The sequence below is a fragment of the Galleria mellonella genome, unplaced genomic scaffold (assembly GCF_026898425.1).
Source record: "Galleria mellonella isolate WM207_F2 unplaced genomic scaffold, CSIRO_AGI_GalMel_v1 utg132, whole genome shotgun sequence".
In the NCBI taxonomy this organism is placed as follows: Eukaryota; Metazoa; Arthropoda; class Insecta; order Lepidoptera; family Pyralidae; genus Galleria; species Galleria mellonella.
The window spans coordinates 3106235-3131937 of record NW_026441989.1 but is presented as its reverse complement, the minus strand read 5'-3'; the positions used below and the strand labels follow the sequence as shown (position 1 = coordinate 3131937).

The following is a 25703-nucleotide window of genomic DNA, read 5'->3' as shown; positions in this document are numbered from 1 at the left end:
GCAACCCGACCGACAGTGGTGCGGCGATCGTGAACAGAATCTGCTCAGGCGAGTGCGTCAGTCGCGCTGCGCGCACCGTAGCCTTCGCTCCTCGTATTGCCACCGCGGCGCCGTGCCCGACGTCTTTTCAGCTTCCAACACACGAACACCCGCCCTTATCAAAACATTCCTGCAGTGGGATCGATCGCACGTCTTCTCGCGCTCTGATAACGAACTTAGGTCTATCGTAACTTTGTGACTCCAGTGTCTGGTTCAGTGCAGTGAATGACATGTGATTTACGTTCACCTGGTCACTTTTTGTTGGAGCAATTTTATCCCATCGAAGTAGTTAAACATCATCTTCAAGTAAGTAATATGTAATTTGTTTCTATTAAACTCTTATTATATATCTAAGACCTTTTAAAAATATTATGTTAAATTATTTACATACAATTTAAGTTTGAAAATTGGATTTTTTTTTTATCATATTTAATAATGATAATATTAAAGCAGAATTTAAAACTACGAAATGGGCACATGTGTAAATTCTAGATCTGTAGACTCTAGGTATGTATATAGTATAGCTAAAAATATTAAGTAGATTAAGAAAATCAGGTAATACCTTTTTGTATGATCCTAATAATTTCGTAAACCATATATATATAGGAAATATATTTTATACAAAATACATTTCTAGTTCTACCCTTTCGATTATAAAGAAATTTATCATAATAGATTTACAATTTACAACTTGCAATAATATCGCATACATATTAAATGAATTTAATTTTCGATGTGGTGTGCATTTGAATAAAACCTTTGACTTACCTACATAATTTGAATTTTTTTAAAGACTAATAATAGTAAAGACTAGTCGTAGACTTTCCTCACCATTATTATTACTATTCCTCTCTATCCCATATAGTACGTGTATACCAAATTTCATAATAATTGATTTAGCATTTAAAAAGAAAAAAGTTCTCAGTTCGGTTAAATGTTTTTAAATGCTTGTTATCTTATAACTCCGTCAGTTGTAAACCGATTCAAAAATTATCTTTTATTTAAAAGGATATACTTACAGATACTGAATCCCTTAATTTTTTTATCAAAATTGGTTTAGTACTTTAGTTTTTAATCAAAATAACTGATTTTGCCATAATTAAAATCGTTTCTTTTTGTAAAATAATTTAATTATGACATTAATAATAGATGTTAGTAAGGATTAAAAAAAATCAAAACTAAAGCTGCTGCTTGCTGGATAAATAAGTTATTTTCTTACAGTTATAAACAAAATTTTTGCTCAGTCATTATCAGAGAATCAATATCGATTATTCATCAAATATTCATGAAAATCAAGTAAATAATATTACCGTTTACCGTAATACAAATTTACAATCATATCGTAAATAAGACCAAAATACCAATAAAGAGAGTTGAGATTAAATAAATAAAAAATCCCCAGTTTATTTAAACCAACAAACGCTCGGCTATGACATGTCAAAATCAGAGAGTAAATCTTGGTGACAGCTTCTGCAAAGATTGTACAAAATAATGAAGTAGGCAATATTATAAATAATTTTATAAATTCAAAATAAATCTCACTTGAGCTTTAATGCGGCGCAAAAGTGGATAGGTAGATATCTATAGGCGAGAGGGGTGTATTTTTATACTCAAACTCAAAAGTGTTACCGTAAGAAATGTTATGAGCAGCTGTTCTTAATAAAACAAACAGTTTTATTACTATAGCTTTTTACAAAGCAGTGTAACTTCCTTGTGTTAATTATTTCTTTATTTAAGACTGGCTAATGCCTGCGACTTTGTCCACGTGGTATTTGTTATTCCTTCGATTAACATTTTTAACCTCCTTATTGTAGTTAACTATGTCTGGGAATACTGAAACAAAATTAACAAATAACATGTCGTTCTCACTCTGACTTAGGTCAAAATTAGTTTACTTAAGTAGGTTGTGTATTAAGCTGTATAAGTTAGTATAATTTTTTTATGTATCTCACGGGAACTCCTTCATTTTCCGTGATTAATAAGTTAAAAGTATCTAAAATGTTGACTGGGAATGTAAGGTGATACCTTGCAAAATTTCATTTAAATCGATCCAACAGTTTTGGAGCTTAGCCCGTACAAATAGACAGACAAAGAAACAAAAAAAAAATGAAATCTCGATGTATTTATTCTATTGCACTTCTAACATCCCCTTGACTCGGTTTTAGTGGTTTGTTGCTTTGTACAGACATTCGACCTCTACAATTTTATTATATGTATAGATAACAATGAAGAGGGACAGAAAACACAATAAGTTGTCCACCTGTAATAAAGTTTAAGGTGCCGCCGAAATAAAATAGTTGTTTTAAAATATTACCTGCTCTTCTTATTCATTACGGTCATTCGTGACTAGTACTTTAAAACCTTAACAAGTATACTGTTAGAGTAATAATATACATGCAGAATGGCCACAATTATTACTGCGCTGAGAGCTTAATGCTGTATTCAGATGAAAACCTTTTTGCTACTTACAGATGCATGCAGAGTTTACTAAAAAAGGCATTTTTTGAAAATTATCGCATTAGATACTTTTTATGGTTATATCTTCAGATTATTATTCGTCGGAGCCTCAGAATAACACATTTCTTAGTTTCTCTATAAACATGATTGTGTGCTCCAAGGTTAAACATCTGGCATGACAATTATATAGAATCAAATGAGCTACTAAGTATTATGTACCTACTGTATTATTATGGACATGTACACATATAAAGTAACAAAATCTTGTATTAAACTGCCAAATAGTGTTGCAATATTTGCTTTAATTGAGCACCAGCACTTAAATTCGAGATAGAATTTCGACATCGCTTAAAAATTTCTGTGAAATCATTTATTAACTTTCATATTATCTTATCTCCTCTTTTATCGCATATTTTTCAGACAGGTATATCTATTGATAATACATCTGGTTTTAATATCTATGAGAAGAAATACAAAAACCATACCCAGTATATTTCAATAACCTATTTGGACGTTTTGCTATTTATCTAAACACATTTAACTTTAATGTATATCTTCAGGCATAGATGTTGGTCAGATGATACAGAACAGAACTCATTGAGAGCGTCCGCAATGGTCCGTAGTGGGCACGCACATGCGACCTGGATGCCGCCAGACCGTCTCATGTATTAATCTGGATAATTCATCAACGACGCCTCTGTAATTAACATCTCGACATAAACCACACGCATATCTTTCAAAATTTAATCTTACTCAAAGAAAACTGCGCGCGATAACTTCAAACGGAGCACTTGAAAATCCGTTATTCCGTCCGTACCTAACATGATTTTTTGTGAAATAAATTTATTATATAAGTTATACTTATTATATCATGTAGTTAAAACAAAAAAGCTTTGCGAAATTGTAATGTTCACTAAAAGGATATATTACTGAGAATAAAAATCCTAATAATAATAATAATTTATTTGCCGGAAACATAGTTACATAATATGATGTTACAGTTTTTTTTTTTTTTTATATTCAATATGTTTCGCTATATTTAATAGCATGCAAATAATAATAATTTTTATTTGGCTATATTTCAAATTTCATAGAAACCAATTATTCAATCTAGGATTCACCAATGGTTTCGTCATGTCTTAGTAATTCTACTAGTAAACAATACATTCATCATAATACACGTAGTATCATGCTCCCTATATTACTATTGAACATGTTGTGACGCTACTTAATGTCAATGAATATATAGATTTTTCCCGTAAATCAAGAAAGTCATTAATACTCTAAGATATATCAAGATGCAGAAGAATTTTGAATTACTAATGGCCCTAGGGACTTTCTAGCCTTCTGCAAAGTAAATGACAATAATTTTTAAATAATCCAAAGTAAAATTTAAAAAATCAGAGATACGGGTTGGCTTTCTAATTTGATATTCTTGAACCAACGAGCGTTAAATTATCATCATTTTTAATATGCATAGAAATGTTATCTTGCAAAATATAATTTAGGTTATATTAACATTTCTTTGAATAAATCTCTCAAAATTGCAATATTTGCTTACACAATTCAATCAATTCAACGATATATGTTATAACTTCTAATTATTCATGAAATATACTTTTAAACTATAGTTATATTTAATTTAAGGTCAATTTTAAGCATTTATGAAATAATCATTACTGTAATATTATGTCTTTACCCATAAAGTTATTAATTTTAAACTAGTCAATTTGAATGCTAATATCTGGAACAGCAAATTACAAATTAGTCGTGCCCTTGACTTCGTCCTCGTGACCGTAACATATTAATTAACTGAAATAAAAATGTCCTATCCAACCTATATCTTTCTCAATGTTTCATACTATATTTATGCAAAATGACATAAAGCCGTTAAGAGGTAACTAACACAAACTCGCATTCAGATTACTAACATGAAAGTTAAGTCGGATTGTGGTTGCCACTTAATTACTTTGGTTTAATCTTATTCAGTTTTAATATTATCAACCAACATCTCTCTGTTATTCCAAACTTTCAGTTAACCTATTCTACCTACTTTATCAAATGATATCTAATAAATATTTAGATAAAAGTATATACCAGTTTACACAAATAAACATTGTAGAAAATAGTTCAAACAATAACTTTATTAACACTAGTTCAATACTCTTTGTCACTAATGATAATTACAGAAGGTAAGGTTTTTAGACGTCTTGATTCTATCCATCCCATGATTCAAGACTTCTAACAAGAATTTCTAATAGTGTAATAACAATTGTTTATACTCACAATCATTCTTAATCCCGAAGTAATAAACTCAACGCGTAATAACGCGAAATTTAATAATATTATGATAACTGTCTTTTGTTTTTGTATGTCTTGCTTCAAATGTAAAAAATAAAATTTTTAATATTTATCATTTACTAGAACCATTCATTGGTAACAAAATAAAATTATTATTATCGAAAGCTGAAATACACAGTATTTATTCTGGTGATTAACAATTGCTCAAAAAAATTGAGGGAATGAATCTGAAGATTCTTATTTTTCATTCACTCCTAAAATATAATAAAAAAATCTTTTACATTTCTATTATCAATGTTACCATCTTGCTAAATAATATTTTTATGTGAACACTTAACCACATCAATTTGTCAAATATACATAATATACAAAATAAAATTAGGAAATAAGTAGAGGTGCCTAAGAACCAATGGTTAAATCTTAATTTACATAACAGATCATAGTCAACAAAATCAGATCTTCTATATTCTTTGTATAATATGAACTCTTCTAAATATTTTTTATCCAATAAAAATTAGCATTCTAATACAAATTTATTATGTATCACTCTCTAAATTGGCTGTTTCTGTATAGCAATTACATAATGATACACCATGAAGGAGCCGCTGAGCATCTTAAAAAATGTTTCCAGCACAAATTGGGCGCCGGACTGGTTTGGCGTAACTCCGGAAGCGAACAGGTTCCACAGACACCGAGATAAATATTAATTGGAATTTTAATTTTTACTAATGAAAGATGTTCGTGAATGGTCTGTCGCCGGGGATGCTTTTTCTGTACCTGTTACGTAGATTAAATAACACTAACAGCTTTCACTCAATACAAGGTGGTTATTACAATCGAAGCAACACGCAACGTGTTTTAGGTAACTACAAGCAATTTGTCCGACATATTACAATGTATCACTCAATTACTACTTCTATAAGTAACATTGAACGACCGAGCTTCTTAACTCTCTTTAATAACATATAAAGATTATAACTAACTCACTACTCCATATATAGATAGATACTCAAATTTGCTCAAAAAGATTACAGTAATAAACTTATTACAGATTTAAAAAAAAATACAAGAAATGATCACACTAAGAAAACAATGGGCGGCCTTATCGTTAAAAGCGATCTCTTCCAGGGCAACATTTGGATGAAGAGGAATAATTATAAGCAATTTGATCGGAAGCACGATAAAATTCTGTAATTTTTAAATACATAGGAGATACTCTCTTTAATCATATGTAGAAATTGTAACATTGCAAACGATTCACTCTACATTACGCCTTATTAATTGTGAATAATCAAATGTGTGAATAACTTCGTAATCAAATAACTTTTTTATACTTAATATAATACTACTTTAATTTAGTTCTATTTAATATAGTACTAAATTAAAGTAGTGCTGCTGCTTATACTGTGACAACACCTAAGCTAACTTTTCTTATTGACTTTACTTCGACATTTCTTAAGAAACCAATGGCACACTGATTAAGTAAGTTACTACTTAAATCGTCTGTTAATAGTATCGTGGCGCCAAATGCGTCCAAATTTAAAAACCGGCTTACACATTAACCTTATGAATAGGTTATTGATCTACCGTAGACAATTTAAAATTATTCAGAAATCAACAAAATCTGAATATAATAGAATTTAAGATGAGTCACGATTATTTTTTCACCTAGTCGTATAAAAACATTTTATGGAATACATCACGAGATTTTTATAACTTTTAAGAAATCCCTATCATGATCACGAAGCATAACGCATCGCATAGAACAGGTAAAATTGCTTTAATTGCTGAATTCACCGCATCACACGTGAATCAAATCTGAAGCGCAAGTTCCAGCTAATAATGCTAGATATCGTGGTCTATTCCATACTTTGTACATATATAATATTAAATACTCCACGATTAATCTGCTAAGGAGTCTTACTACTGTTGATTGTATATGGATGGCATTCTGTAATGTCTACAATTTTTAGGTCACCTTCATTATAAATAATAACCTGTATGACGTACTTAACCGGACGATAACTTTATCAGCACTTATAATCACCAAGTAACAATAATTTAAAATAAAACTACATATTAATTTGATTTTTTTTATTTAAATATGGGCTGCCTTTTGGTCTTGGAACACAGTCCACTGTTCAACATTCAACCGACTGTGCTATAAGCGAATAGAAAGAATGTGTTAATTTATAATTATTAATATTATTATCGTCAATGAAAATAGCAAAAATAAAGAATAATGTTTTATTAACAAGCAATTTTTTTCAACGTATGAATTAAAATGTTTGATCAAAATACGCTGCCATTCGTGTTTCATTGTACACTTACATGCAGAGATACACATGATATCACAGACTGAAATGAAGTAAAGATCCACACAAAATATTATACTAAGTAGTAATCGTAAATATCTTAGACTATGAAATGGCTGAGATACAATTTTGAGACAGGAAACAGTCGAGTTTGTTTTATTGCTGGCTATTAATGTCGCTTAGCTTGACGCGTTTGATTTACCTACGCTGGCCGCTTGTCCGTGCAGCGTAACCGTGAAGTCTCGCTTCCGATACCGTTGCTACATGGACATTATCTAATGAACTGATGGGGCGATGGCCATCTCTTATCTATTACATAAAACTGTTAAAAAAAATTAATGCTAAGCATCATTACCGAATTCCGGTAACGGCGGAAACAATTTTGTAACAAGAAAAAAAGATCCCTTCTCAACAAAAGAGTTTACAAATAGTTACACTATTGTTCTCTTTGTTTGCTTACGAAATAATGTGATTGTGAAGGTGTTAACGTTTTATTAAGGTTTAACATGCGTTTTGTTGTTGATCGTAAAGACCACATGAATGTAAGTGGTTTGGGACATCTCCTGTGAATGACGACGTCCGCCCACGTGTATGGTGCGCACGCGCAGCGCCCGACCGCCTACATGGTTGTAAATTGTCCTCCTAACTGTACCAGCGACAAATTACCATGTTACACATTTCTCAATCCTTTTATTTCAACTTTTTTTCATCATCTGCAAGTTTAATCATTGACGTATTTAGAAAGAGGCCGGATAGGCCGTACCCACCCTAAGATCTGGACAGAGTTTAACATAAATATGTCTAAAAATGATTAAATGAATATTATTCATACATAGACTTTTTATCATAATAATAGCATAGATTACTTCTCATAAAAGGAGAACATTAGGTAGCCTGGTCAAGTGACTCGAGAAATTTCAAGATTATGAACCTTCGCCAACAATCACAAAACATAATCCTATAATATAGTTATTTGTGATGGCAAATAAACTGAGACCATATCATGTAAATATACATAGTAAAAATTGCCTATATATGTAGGATTATGGACACTACAGAAGGGACTCTGGCATCTAGTACGCCCTTCCTATGCTGCCAATCTTGAGGATTAAAGAATGGCTGTGTTTTGGTTTGAAGGGTGGGATATGGCGTGAATTTACAGGGTACAGAGGAATAACATCTGAGTCCTCAGGAATGGCAACGCATGGGGGGTACAAACATTATGGGCGAAACAGTATACTCTGTTATGTCCATGGTACTGCTCATGTCTATAGGCGACGATGACCACTTTCCATCAGGTGGGCCGTCAGCTTGTTTGCCATTCTAAGTTGTATAAAAAAAAAAAAAAAAAGTTTCTTGTATCAAATACTATTGCCCTTGTTATCTCAGTCAGTAAACAAGTAGGTCACTACGCTCACTTAATTATAAATATAATAACGATAACTGAATTAATTATGGATAATCTGGTTGCATGACCTAGTAATAAGTAGTGGCTATCCACGCATTGGTCATAGATCCCCTCACTATATAATATTTGTCTGCCAAATAATTAAATGCTACTGTGAGCATTCTAAGCAATATCTAACATCATCTACATTATCTGCCAATTTTTAAGAAATGAATATTACTAAATGATTATGATATTAAATTATACTAAACAAACGTGCAATCTGACTTTCAATAACGTTACAGTGATATTCATAAAACTAGCTGAACATATAATATATTACAATGTAAATACTTTTAAAGTTTTTAAATACCATCAAAATTCGGGTTCTTCAAAAAAGATATTTAGATTTCTTCAGGGACAACACACATGACACCCCTAGTGTTGCAGGCATGAACTACAGTGACCGTTTACCATCAAACGGCCTTGTTTGCCACCTTTCTTGTGGTATAAAAATAAAATTAAAAAAGTATTGTAATTATCGTACTAAAATATGAATGACGATATTCCATATGCAGCTGTAACTACGAGATCAATTTGAAGACAACAAGATAACAACTAATTTGCGGTCCGCTAATTAGAAGTTGACATCAATGTGGCCAGACGTAAATAATTATTCTGATGATTCTCATAACAATCCCCTATACTGTATATGAAAATAGAATACGAAATATGCATTAGATAATTTAATGTAGTCCATCTTTAGTGATACTGAATTATTAATATAATATTTGTAATTTATTGCTTCAAATTATATAATTTTTTATATAAAAGTGGAACTTTACGCCAAATTCAAATATTTAATTAAAAGAACAAAAGTTCTATCATTCAAATTGAGATGTTATTAATATGTACATATCTATAAATAAGGTCATTGTTACTTTTTTATATAATCTTAATTTTTATTAATAGCTAGGAATATAATATGCATAAGAAATATATAATTGAATTTTTAATAACAAAACTTAGGTACTTTGTATTCTCAAACATACCAAACGCGAAATTCTAAAACATGCGCATACACTGGCTCCTGTAATTAACAGTGCCGCGTTAATGATATGCAAATATTGAATGGTACACAACTCGATGAGTATTACTAAAATAATATTATCCAGAAACTTTGGTTAGTTTACAATGTTAGAGCGGTCCTGTCCAGTTCGCAGTTTATTGAACGCCTCGTTACTCCGACGTCTTCCGACGTTTCTTTGATTATTGTGAAATACTGAGATGATAATGAATATAAATATACATTAAATTTCAATAATAGTTAAAGCTGCTACATTACTCAAACAACAATTTAATATGATTTTTAATATAACTAACATTTTATTATTTACAAAACTACAGCCTATCTGATTATAAATAATAACCGTTACTTGATCGTTAATTATAGCTTGGAATATTTCACAAGTTAGATGTAAAAATTCATATATTACGCTAAATCTTACGTTACTCCAGCTGTGTCGCTTTACAAAGAGTGCTACAAATCATTCTTAATAAAAATCGCAGGTAATCGCTGCGTTCAGATTTATTCGTGACCCATCGTTTGTAGTCGGTTAGCTGTGAAGTAAAATCGCATCAGATTGCCGACTGAGTGAATACAAACATTATCACATGGTGTTAAAGTAACAATTTACTCGCTCTTATCATATAATTATAATTAATCATAAATCATTGCGAGCGAAAATCACATTTGTGATTTGTGAATGGTGATTATACTGTGAATAAAAATAATAATTTTGCTAAGTGATATCGAATTAAATGTTAACGAAAACAATAAATTCTATGTCTAATAGACATAAAAATCAAAGAATACAAACTTACTTACCATCCCTAAGAACCAAGGCGTTACATCTTAATAACCTACAGGTTATTGAGATATAACGCACGAACGAGAATATGGCAGTCAAACTGTATTTTCTAAACTTCAAATGGAAACAAAAAGTATTTAAAAATAGAAATACAATAGAAAAACAACTCTCAAAATATGGTATATATATATATATATATATATATATATATATATATATATATATATATATATATATATATATATATATGTCTTATATAAAAAAATTAAGGATTCTAGTATAATAAATATGTTATATAAGTATTTCTATAAACAAAATGAATAATATCATTAATCACTGCATAGTTTACGTAATATTTTATTGGAACACATCCAAATGCTAAGTAATCTGTTGCTTATTTCTTATAGGTAGGTAAACTAAGTTTATTGCAAAACTGTTTAACCTTTTATTGTCTAGTTATAATTTTGAAAAGTCTATTGTACAAAATAATGCGTCTATAATGTTGAGTAAAGCATTTCTTATAAAAACGTAATAAATTACTGTTTGGAAACTTATGTACTCATTATCTACACTAATGTTATAAAGAGAAAAGATTTGTATTTTTGTGTGTATGTATGTTTGTAATAAATAAACTCAAAAACTACTTTGCCGATTTCAAAAATTATTTTACCATTAGAAAGCTACATTCACCCTGAGTAACACAGGCTATATTCATTGCTAGAAAAGATTAAGGATCCTTACTAAAACTTTAGTAACGTAACTCAAAGTGTAAAAAAATGCTATAAAATATCTTTCGTCGCGTGCGCAGCGGAAAGTATTGGTGATAGAAAAAAAGTACGTTCTACAATATTGAAGAAAATATCAATAACTACATAAAAACTTCGTGATACTATATGTCCAACTATTATCGTTATAGATATTGTGTTAAAAAGTATACAATGTTGTAAAAATGTCCACCCGCTCGAAGCTGGGGCGGGCCGCTGGTAACTAATATAACAAATCTATCTAACATTTTATGACACGGATTGAAACTATTTCCAGGTATTAATTCTTCTTACTTTTGTTGATAGTTTTGTGTAATTACCATTTTTGAACGAGAATCCCCAGCTACTATGTTATGTTATGTTAGGTATACAATAGATACGTTAAAACAGTCTTTTATAAAAAAGACAGGGCACGCAAAAGAACGAGAATGTCTTCCAAGTATAGGTCCTATATAGAACATTTATAATTAGTATCCTTTTTAAAAATATACATACAAATATAATAATAGTATTACGCAAAAAATATAATTAAGAGGCACTTAAATTCAAATAGTACCTACTTGTAACAATGGTACGTTTAATGTTTTGTATAAAAAGTAATTATTTTTTTCCCATTATTTACATTACGATGGTTGTTAATTATGATTATAAAAATGTGTAAAACAATTAATTTTGCTGGTTGTAACACATGCCTGTTATTAATAAAAAAATATGCAAATTATATTAAAAATATAAAAAAAAATCAAATATGTATTTCAAAAATAAAATAGTTTTAATGTTTCTCTATGATTACATTTCATGAAATTATGGCAATGTTCGGCACACTCTTCCTAAATGGCTCGCGTTTTTGACTCAAATGGCTGTTAGTTACGATCGAGTAGACACCGTGAAGTACCTGTCGTGTGCAGGCTAACAAACGCCCCTCTCAAGATTAGTCGCTATTAGAACACGAGGCAGAAACTTATAAAAAAGCAAAGTCAAGCGATAAATTTCATCGAGCGGGGTAATATAGAGTTATCAACAATTTAGGGGGAGATAGGAAATTACTGAGCTCAAGCTTGTGTTCATTTAAGCTGAAAATCATTTACCGCACCAGTACTCGGTTGCCTAATGCAAAAAAAATTCATATATAAACAAAAAACACAAAAACTAATATTTTGAATAAGTAACAATCTAAAGTAGAAAGAAAAAAAGAAAGAAAAAAAAAATTGTAAAGAAAAAAAAATGTTACTGCTTACTAAAATTTCGGTAAAAATATCGATATTTAATTAATTTTTACAATACAATAGATAAAAAAATAAAATACTATTTTGTTGAAAATAATACAAAAAGATGGAAAAACTGATGATATATGGACATATGTGACATTATATTGATTTATATTCAAAAACGTTGTCATTATGATATGATAGTATCAAGGTAAATAATTACAATAGTAAAAGTCATCAGAATTCCGCCAACAATAAAACATTTTTTACAACTGAGTATTATGTCCTATTTGCATGTCATGGTAAGCGGAGAGTCGACCACTATAGGTTCCATTAGGCTCTCTTTCAACGCCGCCCTATTGTCCTGCTATAGATGACGATAAAACATTCTCTCTACGTGATGGAATTTTTATGTTTCCGATCCATAGACGCCACTAGCATTATGATATTATAAGTTTTTCTACTGATAATCATGGATATTTATAATTGAACTATAAGTAAGTCCCTATAAATGTTTAATGAGGTTCTCAAAAAAACAAGTACATCTGATTGTCCTCATAGCTGCGGTTTACATAAATATACACATATTATGAATATACTACTAATATTATAAATGTGAAAATTTGTAAATATGTTTGTATATTTATTACTATCACGTTTAAACGACTAAACACATTTGAATTATATTTGATATACGGGTTGGGTATATCCCAACTTAACATACGATACTTTATACATAACATATACACATATATTGATTCATGCGGGTAAAAATGCGGGAAACAGCTAATACAGGTATATTATTGTGTCATCGACACATTGCCATGTAAAGCTCTATTAAGTCATATGCCAATATCCTTTCAAATATATATTAATCTGTTTTGTAGATACTCTACCCTACACGTTGACAATCAGTAATAAATATATGATACATAAATAATAAATCGCACTTGTGTATAATATAAATTGATATAAATTACCTATACAATAATTAAGAGTGACAAGAAAGTACGTATATAACATAATTTTTTAATTCTCGTGCTTGTTACTTATTCAAGTAATTACTATAGTGAGAGAGGTACTGACGTTTTATTTTTTAAATATTTACTTATGACCACGTTGAATGTAACATTAAACCTTGTATTTATATGAATATGTGTTATTTCAGTCGAGCGTCGCATCGCTAGCGCCTCCGCCGCTGCAGGACCGTCTACTCCATGTGCACTGGTATGAGGTGAGTCATCGTGCTGTATTTAACTCTGTTTACACCCGCATTGCATTCAAAGATACATTTAGAGCTCATCGTTATTGAAGTTATTCGATTAGAAGGTAAGCTTCTTCATCCTGGCTAAAATTCCCATAGAATCTTATGATTAGTCACTCAATCCGACCAAAATAAAACTCACAGCTTACAGGCGATGTTTTGGATAACTTCTTGTTATTTGACACTTTATTAAACTGTTTATTTAAAATAATAAACATTCACACATACTTTTTTATTATATAAACAAGAATAAAAATATTCCTACCTACATCCGATAAAGTCAAAGTACACAATAGCCACAACCGTTACGAATTATTTAAGAAAAACTAAAATTTAAAATGTACGAGTTACAGTGTAAATAAAAATAAATATGCTTACGAATTTAATCCCTAAAAATTAGAAAATTACAGGCATCTGTCGACTATTACCGTTGTGAAGAACATAATATTCAACATGCCCATATTTTACCGAATATTCGAGTATAATAATCCTATGTAGCAGGTTGTGAGCCATAGATTAAGGATAGTACCTGCTGCCTAATCTGGCCATGTGGTCCTGGCATAGAATAGGTTACCCCCTTCTTTCCTGTGGGTATTATAAGAGGCAAGTAAAGGAACATAAGGGTAGAGGGATGGGCAGCAGCTCTTAAAACATCTCTGAAAGCCTAACTGCGGTTACTAATCCGCCCGCCAAGCACGGCAATTACTGTCAAAACTTTACTATGGAAAAGGCTCATATTCAGTAGTGAACAGTTAATGGCTAAAATAATGATGGAATCGAACGTATTGATTGTAATTTTTTTTTGTGTGCTGATAAATAAATAAATAAAATATACAATATAATAGAATTTAATGATACGCTCGCTAACAGTTCCGATTACCATGACACCTACACAGTTCAACGTACTACAATGATAATATTACCACACCCACAGTGCCAACAATACTTTAGGCGAATATTTACCCAATTCGCAAATCGATTAACGGCCAAATCCCTGCCATAAATTTAACTTCGTAATCTAAATTGACTTCTGCAAATACGTACATATATTAAGATTCTCTCTCCTATGTTTTCATAACAATCTTATAAACCACAAGCGATATAATCTGTACATTATCTTTTATCTGTATCTATACCTACCTAAGCATCTGCCTATACGCAATTTTTTTAATTTCTTTTTTTTTTAAGTTATAGACAAATAAACGCTAGATGAACGTATGATGTAAGTTCGAAAACCAAGTAAACAACACAACAATTTTAACATATTATTATAAATATTCTTAGTACCCTCCCATACAATTTTCATTAGAAATAGCATTATAAGTAATACCTAATGATAAATAATGCTCATATTTATAAACAAGAACTTATAAATCGTCCTAAGAGAGCAGTCATTTAAAAAGATAGCCGTCATCTATCTTACGGATACTAAGAACTAATGAAGTTAGAGTAATGCGCAAGTGTAATACGACTGAGGTTGCCCACTGTTCGGACAAGCATGCTATATTGCCATGACTTCTGGTGCGCGCCTCACCTCGTATTTAGTGTTCTTAATGTTCTGGGTATTACTATTAACGACGCACCTGCCACTTGATCGCGTACGATGTCATTGCCCGTCAAACATAGCGTTGCATACATACAAATATAAGCGAATATTTGTACAACAACAAAAGCTACTTAACAAAATAATTTAATATAAAAACTATATTCATGTTTTTTTGCTTCTATAATATATATTATTTAAGTTCTACATTAAATATATCGTATGTCAAGTATGATAACCATACGTCGCTCCATCTGAGGCTCTGATAATAAAATAATTTGAGTTTATTTATTGAATCGCTGATAAAAAAAAATACAAATAACTCAATTCTACATCGATCTCTTACGATTAGACCATGTAGAGTCCCATAAATCATTTTTGTCTCTACATTTAATATGGCTTGAGACAGCATCAATGATTGATCGTTAAGTCAAATCATCAATAATTTTATCTCCTATAATAAAATTCTTGTTTACTAAATAGGATATAAAATTATCCATTACCTACAATATAATATAATTTTATAGTATATCTATCTTCGTATCGCCTACTCTAATGGGAGACAGGCGTGACAGATATGAATGTACATATGTATGTTTTCATCTACCAAAACTTTCATATATATAAATCCAAAGTATAAAATGAGAGAATAAAGAAAATTATGACAAAAAAAATCAATGCATATAATAGAATTATATTAAATATCATTAGAAAAAAAGAAATAATCGATTATATCTTTCCATCTGTATTAAAATTGTTACTTATACCGCAGGAATTTACAAAGTAGGCTATACTGTACGTACAATGCGCCTACATACCTTCATGTCTTAGGATTAGAGCTATTAAGAAAAACGTAATTACAAAGTAAGTACGTAAACAAATCAGGCACGAGAATGACATTTGTATGTCTTTAGGAATCTTAAATGGGTGGTAATCTAGACAGCTCAGGTATTAGCCCGACACTGCTGAAGATTTGTCGTGTATCTCGGGCTATAAATGCTTATAATTCTTAATAATTCTCCTTTAATTTTACTAATTGACTCTGTTAATGATTTAGGACATGAATGTAAGAATATAAACATAAGTATATTTGATTGAGACGTACAGATAAGATTTGTATAGGTAGAAGCGAATATGAAAATCAATTTTTAAAAATATAAAAATTATAGTCCTTCCACTCTGCTTATTTAAACCAATTGCCTGAAATAGAGTATTACTTAAATTGAAATTGACCTCTATAAATAACTATTTAAAATATAATTAAATAAAATTTTTAAAGGCTTATTTCGCACTTTTACCCTCATTAATTACGTGTATGTATATAGGTCATATGTATATATATACCAATGTCACTATGTAACAAATTCATTCAAATATATTCATTCGTATTAAAGTATTTGACTGAACAAGTTTTATAGTTACGCGGAATACTTTACTATGTAAAAAAGAAAATTATTTCAATATCTTTTTGTGTCAATAGATTTAGAATGCAACTTGACCACAAATGGTATTAGTGCATAAAATTACCACTTTGATGTAGTTGCTATCGATTACAGTATATTTTACATTCACATATATACATTTTACGAGAACTTAGAAATCGAAATTGTCTAGTGCCTAATGAATGCAACGGTATTACGAGTGTGTTATCGGCGCTATCATAATAAACTTTTTTCCATCGTGATAATTAAAAGTGGTTGTATGTTTTAATACCCATATTTGATCGTTACATTTCGTGTTAAGGTAAGATGTTTTATAGCAACTGTATTTAATTTTATCTTTAAATATTCATTCTATAGATTACTACAGGCATCTTATTTGTTAATCAAGGATATGATTCATTCGCGTATCTTTCTTGTTTATTCACTCATAACAAGATGTTTAAGCACAATTGTACTATATCTTTCAGTAATTATTTCCAATTGCAATTTTTATAGGCTCGATAAATTCGACTGTTAGTAATAGTTTTAAACATGTTCTCCAAACTTACTAAGATTATGACGGCCATTCACAATTTGGCAGCTAGCAGGTGCGTCCAATTCAAAATGTTACGTACTGCGCTGTTCGATAATCGTTAAGTGTGGCCCACGTCCGGTCCGGAAGTGCCACTTCCTCACACACTCGTAATGAGAGGTGCTTAGAATATCCAGTATAGTCAGCACGGTCTTTTTTTTTTGCACTTCTAAAATGAAAACATGACTGCAATACCTCATCCGACTAAAGAAGCAGAGCGGAAAACGTACGTGATAACTTCAGTTATCCGCGGATTTATTAGAGAAATTACAATAACAATACCGGACACTAAAACCTACTCTATCACAACTAGAAATTTAGAAATATTGTTGTAATCTTCTATTGTACATGTATAATGTAAAAACTAAATTTTTTTTTTTACTTGGTAAATTAATTATGAATTCTTTACTCGTAATGAATTTACCAAGTAACTAATTGATAATAAATATTTTTCATTCAAATTAACAAAAACTCGTAAATCACCATTTCTTAACATTAAAGAAATGATTTTTTATGGTTTCATAGTTTTCCGTGTGTAAATAAAATGTTGTTGCTTTCTAAACCATTTTTGATCATAGTTTAGGCATATTATTAAATGAAGCATACACTCGTATCTTTATGGATTACCAACCATTACATTACAACCATAGAACCTTATAATTACAACCCATTAAACTTCCACAGCCGAATACGTTTCTTCCAATAAAAAGGGGATTTTAGCTAACTATAATAATTACATTGCAAGGAAGCGTGAAAATATATAAAAGATGATGTTGATCAGCTGGCTTGTTATAGGGTTTTATTTCGAGATTTCCTTCCGAAATATATATCTTGGTTACTTAGTCATCTCTTACAATGTCCTGTGCAGATAAATATCATCACCTTATAAAGGTTCAGAAACTTCTAGTTTATTAAGTTGTTTCATTACCAAAATTCATTGACACAATTTGTATTAAAGACAATAATAAGTCCTGTATGTTCGAAACTTTTCATAAGCAGCAGTTAAATAAACTCTGTTACCTGTTATTAGCAATGAGATAAGCCGTGTTTAATCCATTAACATTTCCTTTAACGGACAGTTATTAAAATTAGATTGAACGTCTTCTAAAGATACCTTTACAGCTATTACGTGCTGTCGTCTCCGTTTAAGTGAAAAATAAACCTGTGGATGTAGAATATGAGCCAGAACTGGTTGAAGTCAGGTTCAGTTATTAGATAGCAGTGAAGTCTCGAGCAACATGGATTTCCGGCGATCCTGTCCAGGCACTGCTATTGAAACCTATTAATGATGAGTCACTCAAATTGCTTCGTTAGTGAAGAGAAGGCACAACTTAAGTATTATGCTACATCTAAGCCTCATCGTTATAGTATTAAGACCAGGATATTATTGGACGATTCTACATAAACTAAGATGGAAGAATGGAAGACGAATACGTAATTAATCACTTAATATTATAAACAATGAAGGCTGGATATAGAACCCTACCTATCCATTTTTCGTACGAATACCTTTAATGAGAGAACAAATAAAAAATTCTAATATTATACAGCAAATACTCGTATTATATAAAAGATTAAATACAGAAAGAACGAACAAGACTCGAATTTCTTCATTGTCTATTAATTTCGAGTCGACCTATTCTTTCGATGCGCCGATTTTTTTTTATATATTATATTTTTACTCTAATATATAAATCATTATTCTTACATCATATAAAAAAATATAAACTTTGATATAGTATTTCCCTTATGTCAATTTTTTGTCTATTTCTTGGAGTTCTTTTTATAATTCATATTATATTAGCAATAAAATATAATAAATAATATGCGAACAATAAATTAAACTCAAGACCTCATGATATTGAAGGTCTTAAATTGATGGTAATCCACTACAGGTAGTACAGTATTTAACAAACAAGTATAGGTAACATTAGAGTTTGTATGTGTGCATAATTTACAAGGACTTACACGTTAGAAATTCCCTTGTAAATTGGCGTGCAATGACACATTCATAATTACACTGCTGCAACACAACGAGTTCCAGTCCAGTAGTAATACTTAGTATTCATTAAGAAACTATGTTACGTCCTACTTAATCGAGGTATTGCAAAACAAAAAAAAAAACTATACATTTGAAGTTTAAAATAAATTTAAAAAATATATCATCAATCTATTTATCTAATAAAGTTTTTTTTTTATAAAACTTTACACCTTAATCTTCAAAAATGACAATATGCATATCAGAGTGTTATTGAGAACTATATATATCTCTTATAGTAAAATCTTGTAAAATTTAAAAAATGCGTTAATGTAGTAAAAATTATTTTTAATAATTATAAATAATGATGGATAATAGTAACAAAACTGTGCCTGTATTTGAACGTTATTTTACTGTATTTTAGAGCAGACGGCGCGTGCGGTGTGGTGCGATGGATGCGTAACCGGTCATCATGCGCCTCTTCCGCGGGCCGAAGCGCAGGGAAGTGACCGCGCCGCGAGCCGTAGCAACGCCGTCTCTAGGCAGAGACGCCACCGCCGCTGCCGGCGCAACGCATGCTCCACAACAAGACTTCACGGTAGTCACTGCTCTCCCAGCCATGGTCATGGAAGACGACGTTAGGGAGATGAAGAAAGGTACATACACTACAGCATCTTTTAGTTATTATAATATTTGTTATACTTGGTTTTTTATACAAATATATGATAATATTGAAAAAGTAATTTACGTAATTTATCTTATATTTAAAATAATAATATTAAAATATCAATTATTTCAGTGTTTGCAACGTGGGGTCGTCGGATGGGGAAAAAATTAGATATGCTAAAAAAACCAGACACAAAAATGCCAGAAGAAATACCATCTAATGAAAACATCAATGAAGGCTCTTCGGTAGTCGTTATGGGACAATATAAGAAAAAACAGCACTGGAAAATGGGACGCAGTAGTTCTGATTCTACGTCATTAAAAAAAGACAATGACACGGATTCTATTAAAAGCAATTCGAGAGATAGATCACCGAGTCCTTTTAAGTCATTTTTCCATCGGATGGGTTCAACGGGAATGTTAAATTCATCAAAGTCTCAATCTCTAAATACTCAAAAAACTAACGAAAATTATCCAGTAGCAAATGGCCCCTCTCTTTATAGAAGCTGTTCCACGTCCCATTTATCTACTTATGTAAAAGCTGACGATCCCTCAGATGATATTGATTTGCAAAATGCTATGAATGAGAACAAAAAATCGCCTACAAAACTTAATGTAATTTCAGATGAATCGTTAGTATCGTCATCAACTAAGGCCGTTAGTTGTGACAATATTCCAAATTTGGAAGGGCAAGTTAACAATAGCGCAAGTAAAAAACCTAATTTTCCCTATGCCTTCTTAAGATCTAAGTTATCAGTATTACCAGAAGAAAACAGTATGTCATCACAACAAAGAACTAGTTGTATGAGACAAAGTTTCTCTGAAAGAATTGATAGAAGATCACCAAAGTTACGAAGAGAACGATTATATCTCAGTAACTCTCGATCGGAAGAACGGTACCAAAGCAACGATAGTATATCTATTCATGAAGATAATATCCTTCGTAATTCTGCTTTAAGAAATGACTACGATTTTTCGAGAAGCTCTATTAGAAGTATCAACGAAATTGATAGTAGTTTGTATCTTATGCGGCGAATCGATGATGTACCACGAAGGTCGTCTATGATTTCTCAACGAACTCCTTTTGATTACGACCCTATGTTAATACCTAGAAATAGAAACAGTTTACCCGTTTATGAATATAGCTCAGTCATTGGATCCGTAAGAGATTTAAAAACGGAACTAACCTCTTCTGCTCAGAGCATACATCATATCCCTGAAACTACTGAAGTTCTTCAAGCTCATCGTTTGAGCAACTATGTTAGTTCAAATGAATCAGGATATGATAGCGATGGCCGTCCAACAGATGAACATAGTAATCATTCTCCACCGGGTTATTCGTGTCACCTATCTTCTAATTCTATTAAAACGGAGGCTATTGATGCGCACAGTGAAAATAATCACAGTACTTTTTCAAGGCAACTAAGTCTGAACCATAAAATTAATGTGAGTCGAGTTCAGATTCCTGCTCGAAGGAGTTCGACACCATGTGCCTTATTTCCCATAGAAAAAGGATCGGCGCATGAATATGAAAATACAAATAGAGATACCAATTATCCTAACATTTCAATAAATTCACAAGTATTCGATCATAATGATAGTAAACCACCGCCACTTCCAAAGAAAACAGTTAATAAAAAAAGTCCTTACATTTATAAAACTATTACATTAGATGAACGTGTGCAAACAAGAAAAATAAAACTTTTACATTCACAAATTCTTAATGTACAACATTTATCAAACCCAGATATTAATAAAGAATTTTTAACAGAAAATAAATCTCAAATGCAACCAAATACGGAAATAGATATATTCGGCCGTGGTCCATGCACAAAACGATTTAGAAAAATAAGATTATTAAAATCAAATCTGGATGAAAGTTTAGGTGTATATCTAGCACAGCATAGAGTTGATTTTGACAACACAGGTTCCAATTATGAAATTCGATATATTGTGGTAAAATTAGATTTTGACGGTATAGCTCATAGAGATGGTAGATTACGAATTGGCGATGAAATAGTAAATGTTAATGGAAGAGTATTGAGGGGTTTGTCTTCTCTAAAAGAAGTTCAACATATTGTTAACTCTTGTTCAACTGAAGCTACAGTTGAAGACGGAGAATTATTTCAAAGGTATCAAGTTGATTTAGTAATGGCCCATGATGAGATCACTCCTATCACTTTGAGTCGAATAATAACTAATCAGACTTTTGAACAGAATCACATTATACCTTCAACAACTAGTGTTCCTCCTGATATTATATCACAAACTGTTCATAAACCTTCATCATCTAATCAAATTACGATCGAAACTCATTTTCCTAGTGACAATCAGAACTATAGCACAAATAACACAAGTAGTCTACCAAAAGAAAAGGAAACGTATAACACAAATCTCAGTAGAACTGAGTCTTTCAATAAGAATGATTTTGGAATTCAAGTCAATAATGATCTCTTACGGTCGAACCAGAAAAGCGACGACGAAAAGCTATTGGAGAGACATTCATATACTCAGTCATCCGCTTCAGCTTCTTTGCAAAATATTACAAATATCGAAATATCAACGCGTCCTTCACCAGGACCTAGAAATTTACACGCTAATAATAATTACAGACCTATCTCACTTCATAACTCCAGACCTCTTCCGATTGAACAATTTTCTAACGATAATACGACTAACGAAATCAAAGAAAATTCTCCTCATTATATTAAACATGTCCCAAGATTATATCAAAATCGATCATTTGAGAGTATTCCAGAACAAGTAAGAAACAGCAGTCGAAGCAGATTTTTCAGCCGTGTTGGTTCGCAAAGGTGCTCCCCCATTCATAGTTCGCATGTATCTCGACAACAGGAATACAACGCACAAAACAATGAAAACCAACATGGAGGCCACTATTCACATAATTTACTAAATAAAGCCGAATTTTGGAAAGGGCCTGGCCATAAAAGTCTTGGGTTCAGTATTGTCGGAGGAACAGATTCACCTAAAGGAAAAATGGGAATATTTGTTAAGACCGTCTTTCCAAATGGTCAAGCAGCAGACAAGGGTACTATTTTTGAAGGTACATTATAATTTTACTAACATGTTTTTAATAAAAATACTTACAAAATTAATTTGTAAATAATATTACTGTGTTATTTCAGGTGACGAAATCTTGTCAGTGAACAATGTGCCAACACGTGGACTGAGCCATGCGGGGGCCATATCGCTTTTCAAACAAGTTAAAGAAGGAAAAATAGAATTGACGCTTTCAAGAAGAAGGTTAGTAATTAAATAACTTCCATATAATTTATATTTAAATAAATAATTAATACAAAATTATAAAGAACACATTTCTTTTTCAGAGCACCTAGGTCAAGATCTGTGGAACCTCTTGGTAATTTCCGAGGTGACAGCAAAAGGGAATAAATTGACCCTGACCTCCAAAGAGACATGTTATGTATATTTGAGTGCAATAACTTCTTTGTAATTATAATCATTTAGCCAAAGGCAACATTGTAGTGGTAATTTGCCACTTATTAAGGTTTAGGCCTACAATAAAATTAATTGTGACGAACGTTGTACTTACGAACAACGATTAGATATTGACGCATACGTTGTTAAAATATTATTAATTATGCCTATGTATTAGAATTAGATTAAATAGATACAACTTTTTATAATAATGAATAGGTTAACCAATGTCAAGTATGTCAGTCGGCAAATATTATATCATACATTATAAGTGCTAATTAGTGTTGTCAATCACGTTATCATAATTTTTGTACATTATTACTATACTAAGACTGTATTATGTATTATAATTACTTAGTTATTAATTGTTATAATCTGTTACACCATGTTATTGTTACGATATTTCATTAGGAAAGCTAGATCTCGTTATATGCTATACTTGTCTGTATTTACAACTAAATGGAACGCAAAGAAATCAATTTGTTGCAATTAATTACATAAAGATACAATTTTAGAATAAGTACTCTATACTTAATCTAAAATTCTAAGTCTGTTTAGGTGCAACATATTTTATTTCATCGACCCACTTCAGATAAATCCGCGTGACAATAACAGACCTATTAATAGACTGATAATTTCTACTTCAATTAGTTCAAGTACCTATTCACTGCCAAAGTTTTAGACATAATGCAGAAAACATAAAATCTTGTTGTTGTAGGAGTTAATATTATTTAAATGAACTATACAGTACTTACAATTCGCTTTATACCATCTAAAACAAACCAATATTCTATTATGACATGATTGGTATTATTATGACTCTTTCTTTTAAATAATAAATCCGAATCTTAACATTACTCTTATACAGTAATCATTTAAAATAAAATACCTAATAAATGCTTCCATACAATGTGATTGTGAACAATACAATATCAGCGAATGCGCTCCGTCCATTGAAGTTGTTACAGTCAATTTTCTTATTAGTGATTGTTTTGTGATTATTTGCAACGTAGCAAGTGTTAAAAATCGTGATCGAAAACATGGCTGTTTAAGAATTGAAACCATCCATACCCAATGCAGTATTTTAAATGTAGCATTATATTCGAAAACTTTGTAAATAAATTAATATACGTAAATACATCTGAATACCTCTCAGTGCTTTGGTATGTCTTCACAAATAATAAACATATTTAAAATTAAAATTCTTTTATTAATTAACATACTACAAACTAAAATAAATAAAAAAATACACATCATAATGATTAGAGAAATATAAGTACCACAGTTATAGAACAATCGTCTAATTAATTAATAATTTACAATTAACAGATGTTGATGTGCCTCCAATATCTGAATAAACAATCATACCTATTTTGATTTCAAAAACTGTAAATGAACATAACATCATGAAAAGGATGACGTTTCGAGGCTACTTGATATCGCATAAGATAGCAACTCCCCTGAGGATCCAGTGGTCTGGATTTTTGTTAGTAGGCAGCCATAATGGCGTGATGAATGTCAGTCCGGTACGTACTGGTTTCTTGTACACTGGACACTGGTAACCAATTCATATTTCATTAATATACATATCTATTAATCAATCCGCAATGCAAACTGCCAAACGTGGCAACTACTGGCAAAACCTTCCAAGGGGACACTTATGTCCAGCAGTGGACAATTAAAGGCTCATATGATTATGATGATATATATATATATATATATATATATATATATATATATATATATATATATTTAATAGTCTTTTTATATATCTGAGAAAGGAAAACCTGCATGGTGGTCTCTTGATGGAAAATGAACCACCTATAGACATGTACAACACTATGTACATCACAAAACACACTGACATATATTGAACACTATCTTTTACTCGTGACTACGACCGCATGACCAGATATAAAGTAACCAGGCCGGGATAAAAAGTAACCTATGTTCTTCTCCATCCTAAATAGTATGTATATACAAAATTTCTAAGTAATTAGCTGAGCCGTTAAGGTGCTATAAAGTAACAAACAAACTTAGGCATATTTGTAATATTAGTATGGATATATATGTCAGTGTATTCCGATTCATACACTTTTTACAGTAACTGGAATGGCAAATAAACATAAGTGGTGATTCACGTCTATAAATACAACTATAGACATTACTATGGAATATATTCTACCAACTCATGTTTCGCCTATGTAAACAAAAATAATATGTAGGTATGTAAATATTACCCATCCCAGGCTAACCCGCCAAGCATGGCAGTTACTAGCAAAACCCCCCACGGAGGAGGCTTATGTTCAGCAGTGGACAGTTAAAGGCTGATAAAATGATGTAAATATTAGCTATACAAGGTACAGTTAAATCTGACTTTGTGATACGAAATACAAATGTATTAAACGAAACTCTACCGCTTGATAATATACAAATAGATA

At 31.0% G+C, this 25703-nt stretch overlaps 2 protein-coding genes across 2 annotated transcripts in view; one reads left to right on the top strand and one right to left on the bottom strand.

The window, feature by feature from the left end:
- On the top strand, positions 1-24464 carry LOC113518116 (uncharacterized). Its single transcript, XM_026902885.3, has 6 exons — positions 1-345; positions 13511-13576; positions 19565-19796; positions 19940-22870; positions 22953-23070; positions 23154-24464. The coding sequence occupies exons 3-6, from the start codon at positions 19613-19615 to the stop codon at positions 23215-23217; spliced, it is 3297 nt and encodes a 1098-aa protein (XP_026758686.2). The 5' UTR covers positions 1-345; positions 13511-13576; positions 19565-19612; the 3' UTR covers positions 23218-24464.
- Positions 24465-24480: 16 nt separating this feature from the next.
- LOC113518557 (dynein axonemal heavy chain 8) overlaps positions 24481-25703 on the bottom strand; it is a 57931-nt gene continuing 56708 nt past the window's right edge. The window contains exon 90 of the mRNA XM_026903540.3: positions 24481-24817. Coding sequence (XP_026759341.2) covers positions 24692-24817 — 126 coding nt within the window. The 3' untranslated portion in view covers positions 24481-24691. The remainder of the gene's footprint in view (positions 24818-25703) is intronic.

What these genes read in the sequence shown, in the direction of transcription:
- LOC113518116 (XM_026902885.3), top strand. Translation starts at nt 19,613, where the DNA reads ATGCGCCTCTTCCGCGGGCCGAAGCGCAGGGAAGTGACCGCGCCGCGA. An exon ending in CAAGGGTACTATTTTTGAAG is followed by an intron (nt 22,871 to 22,952) that starts GTACATTATAAT and finishes GTGTTATTTCAG; the next exon opens with GTGACGAAATCTTGTCAGTG. An exon ending in TTGACGCTTTCAAGAAGAAG is followed by an intron (nt 23,071 to 23,153) that starts GTTAGTAATTAA and finishes TTTCTTTTTCAG; the next exon opens with AGCACCTAGGTCAAGATCTG.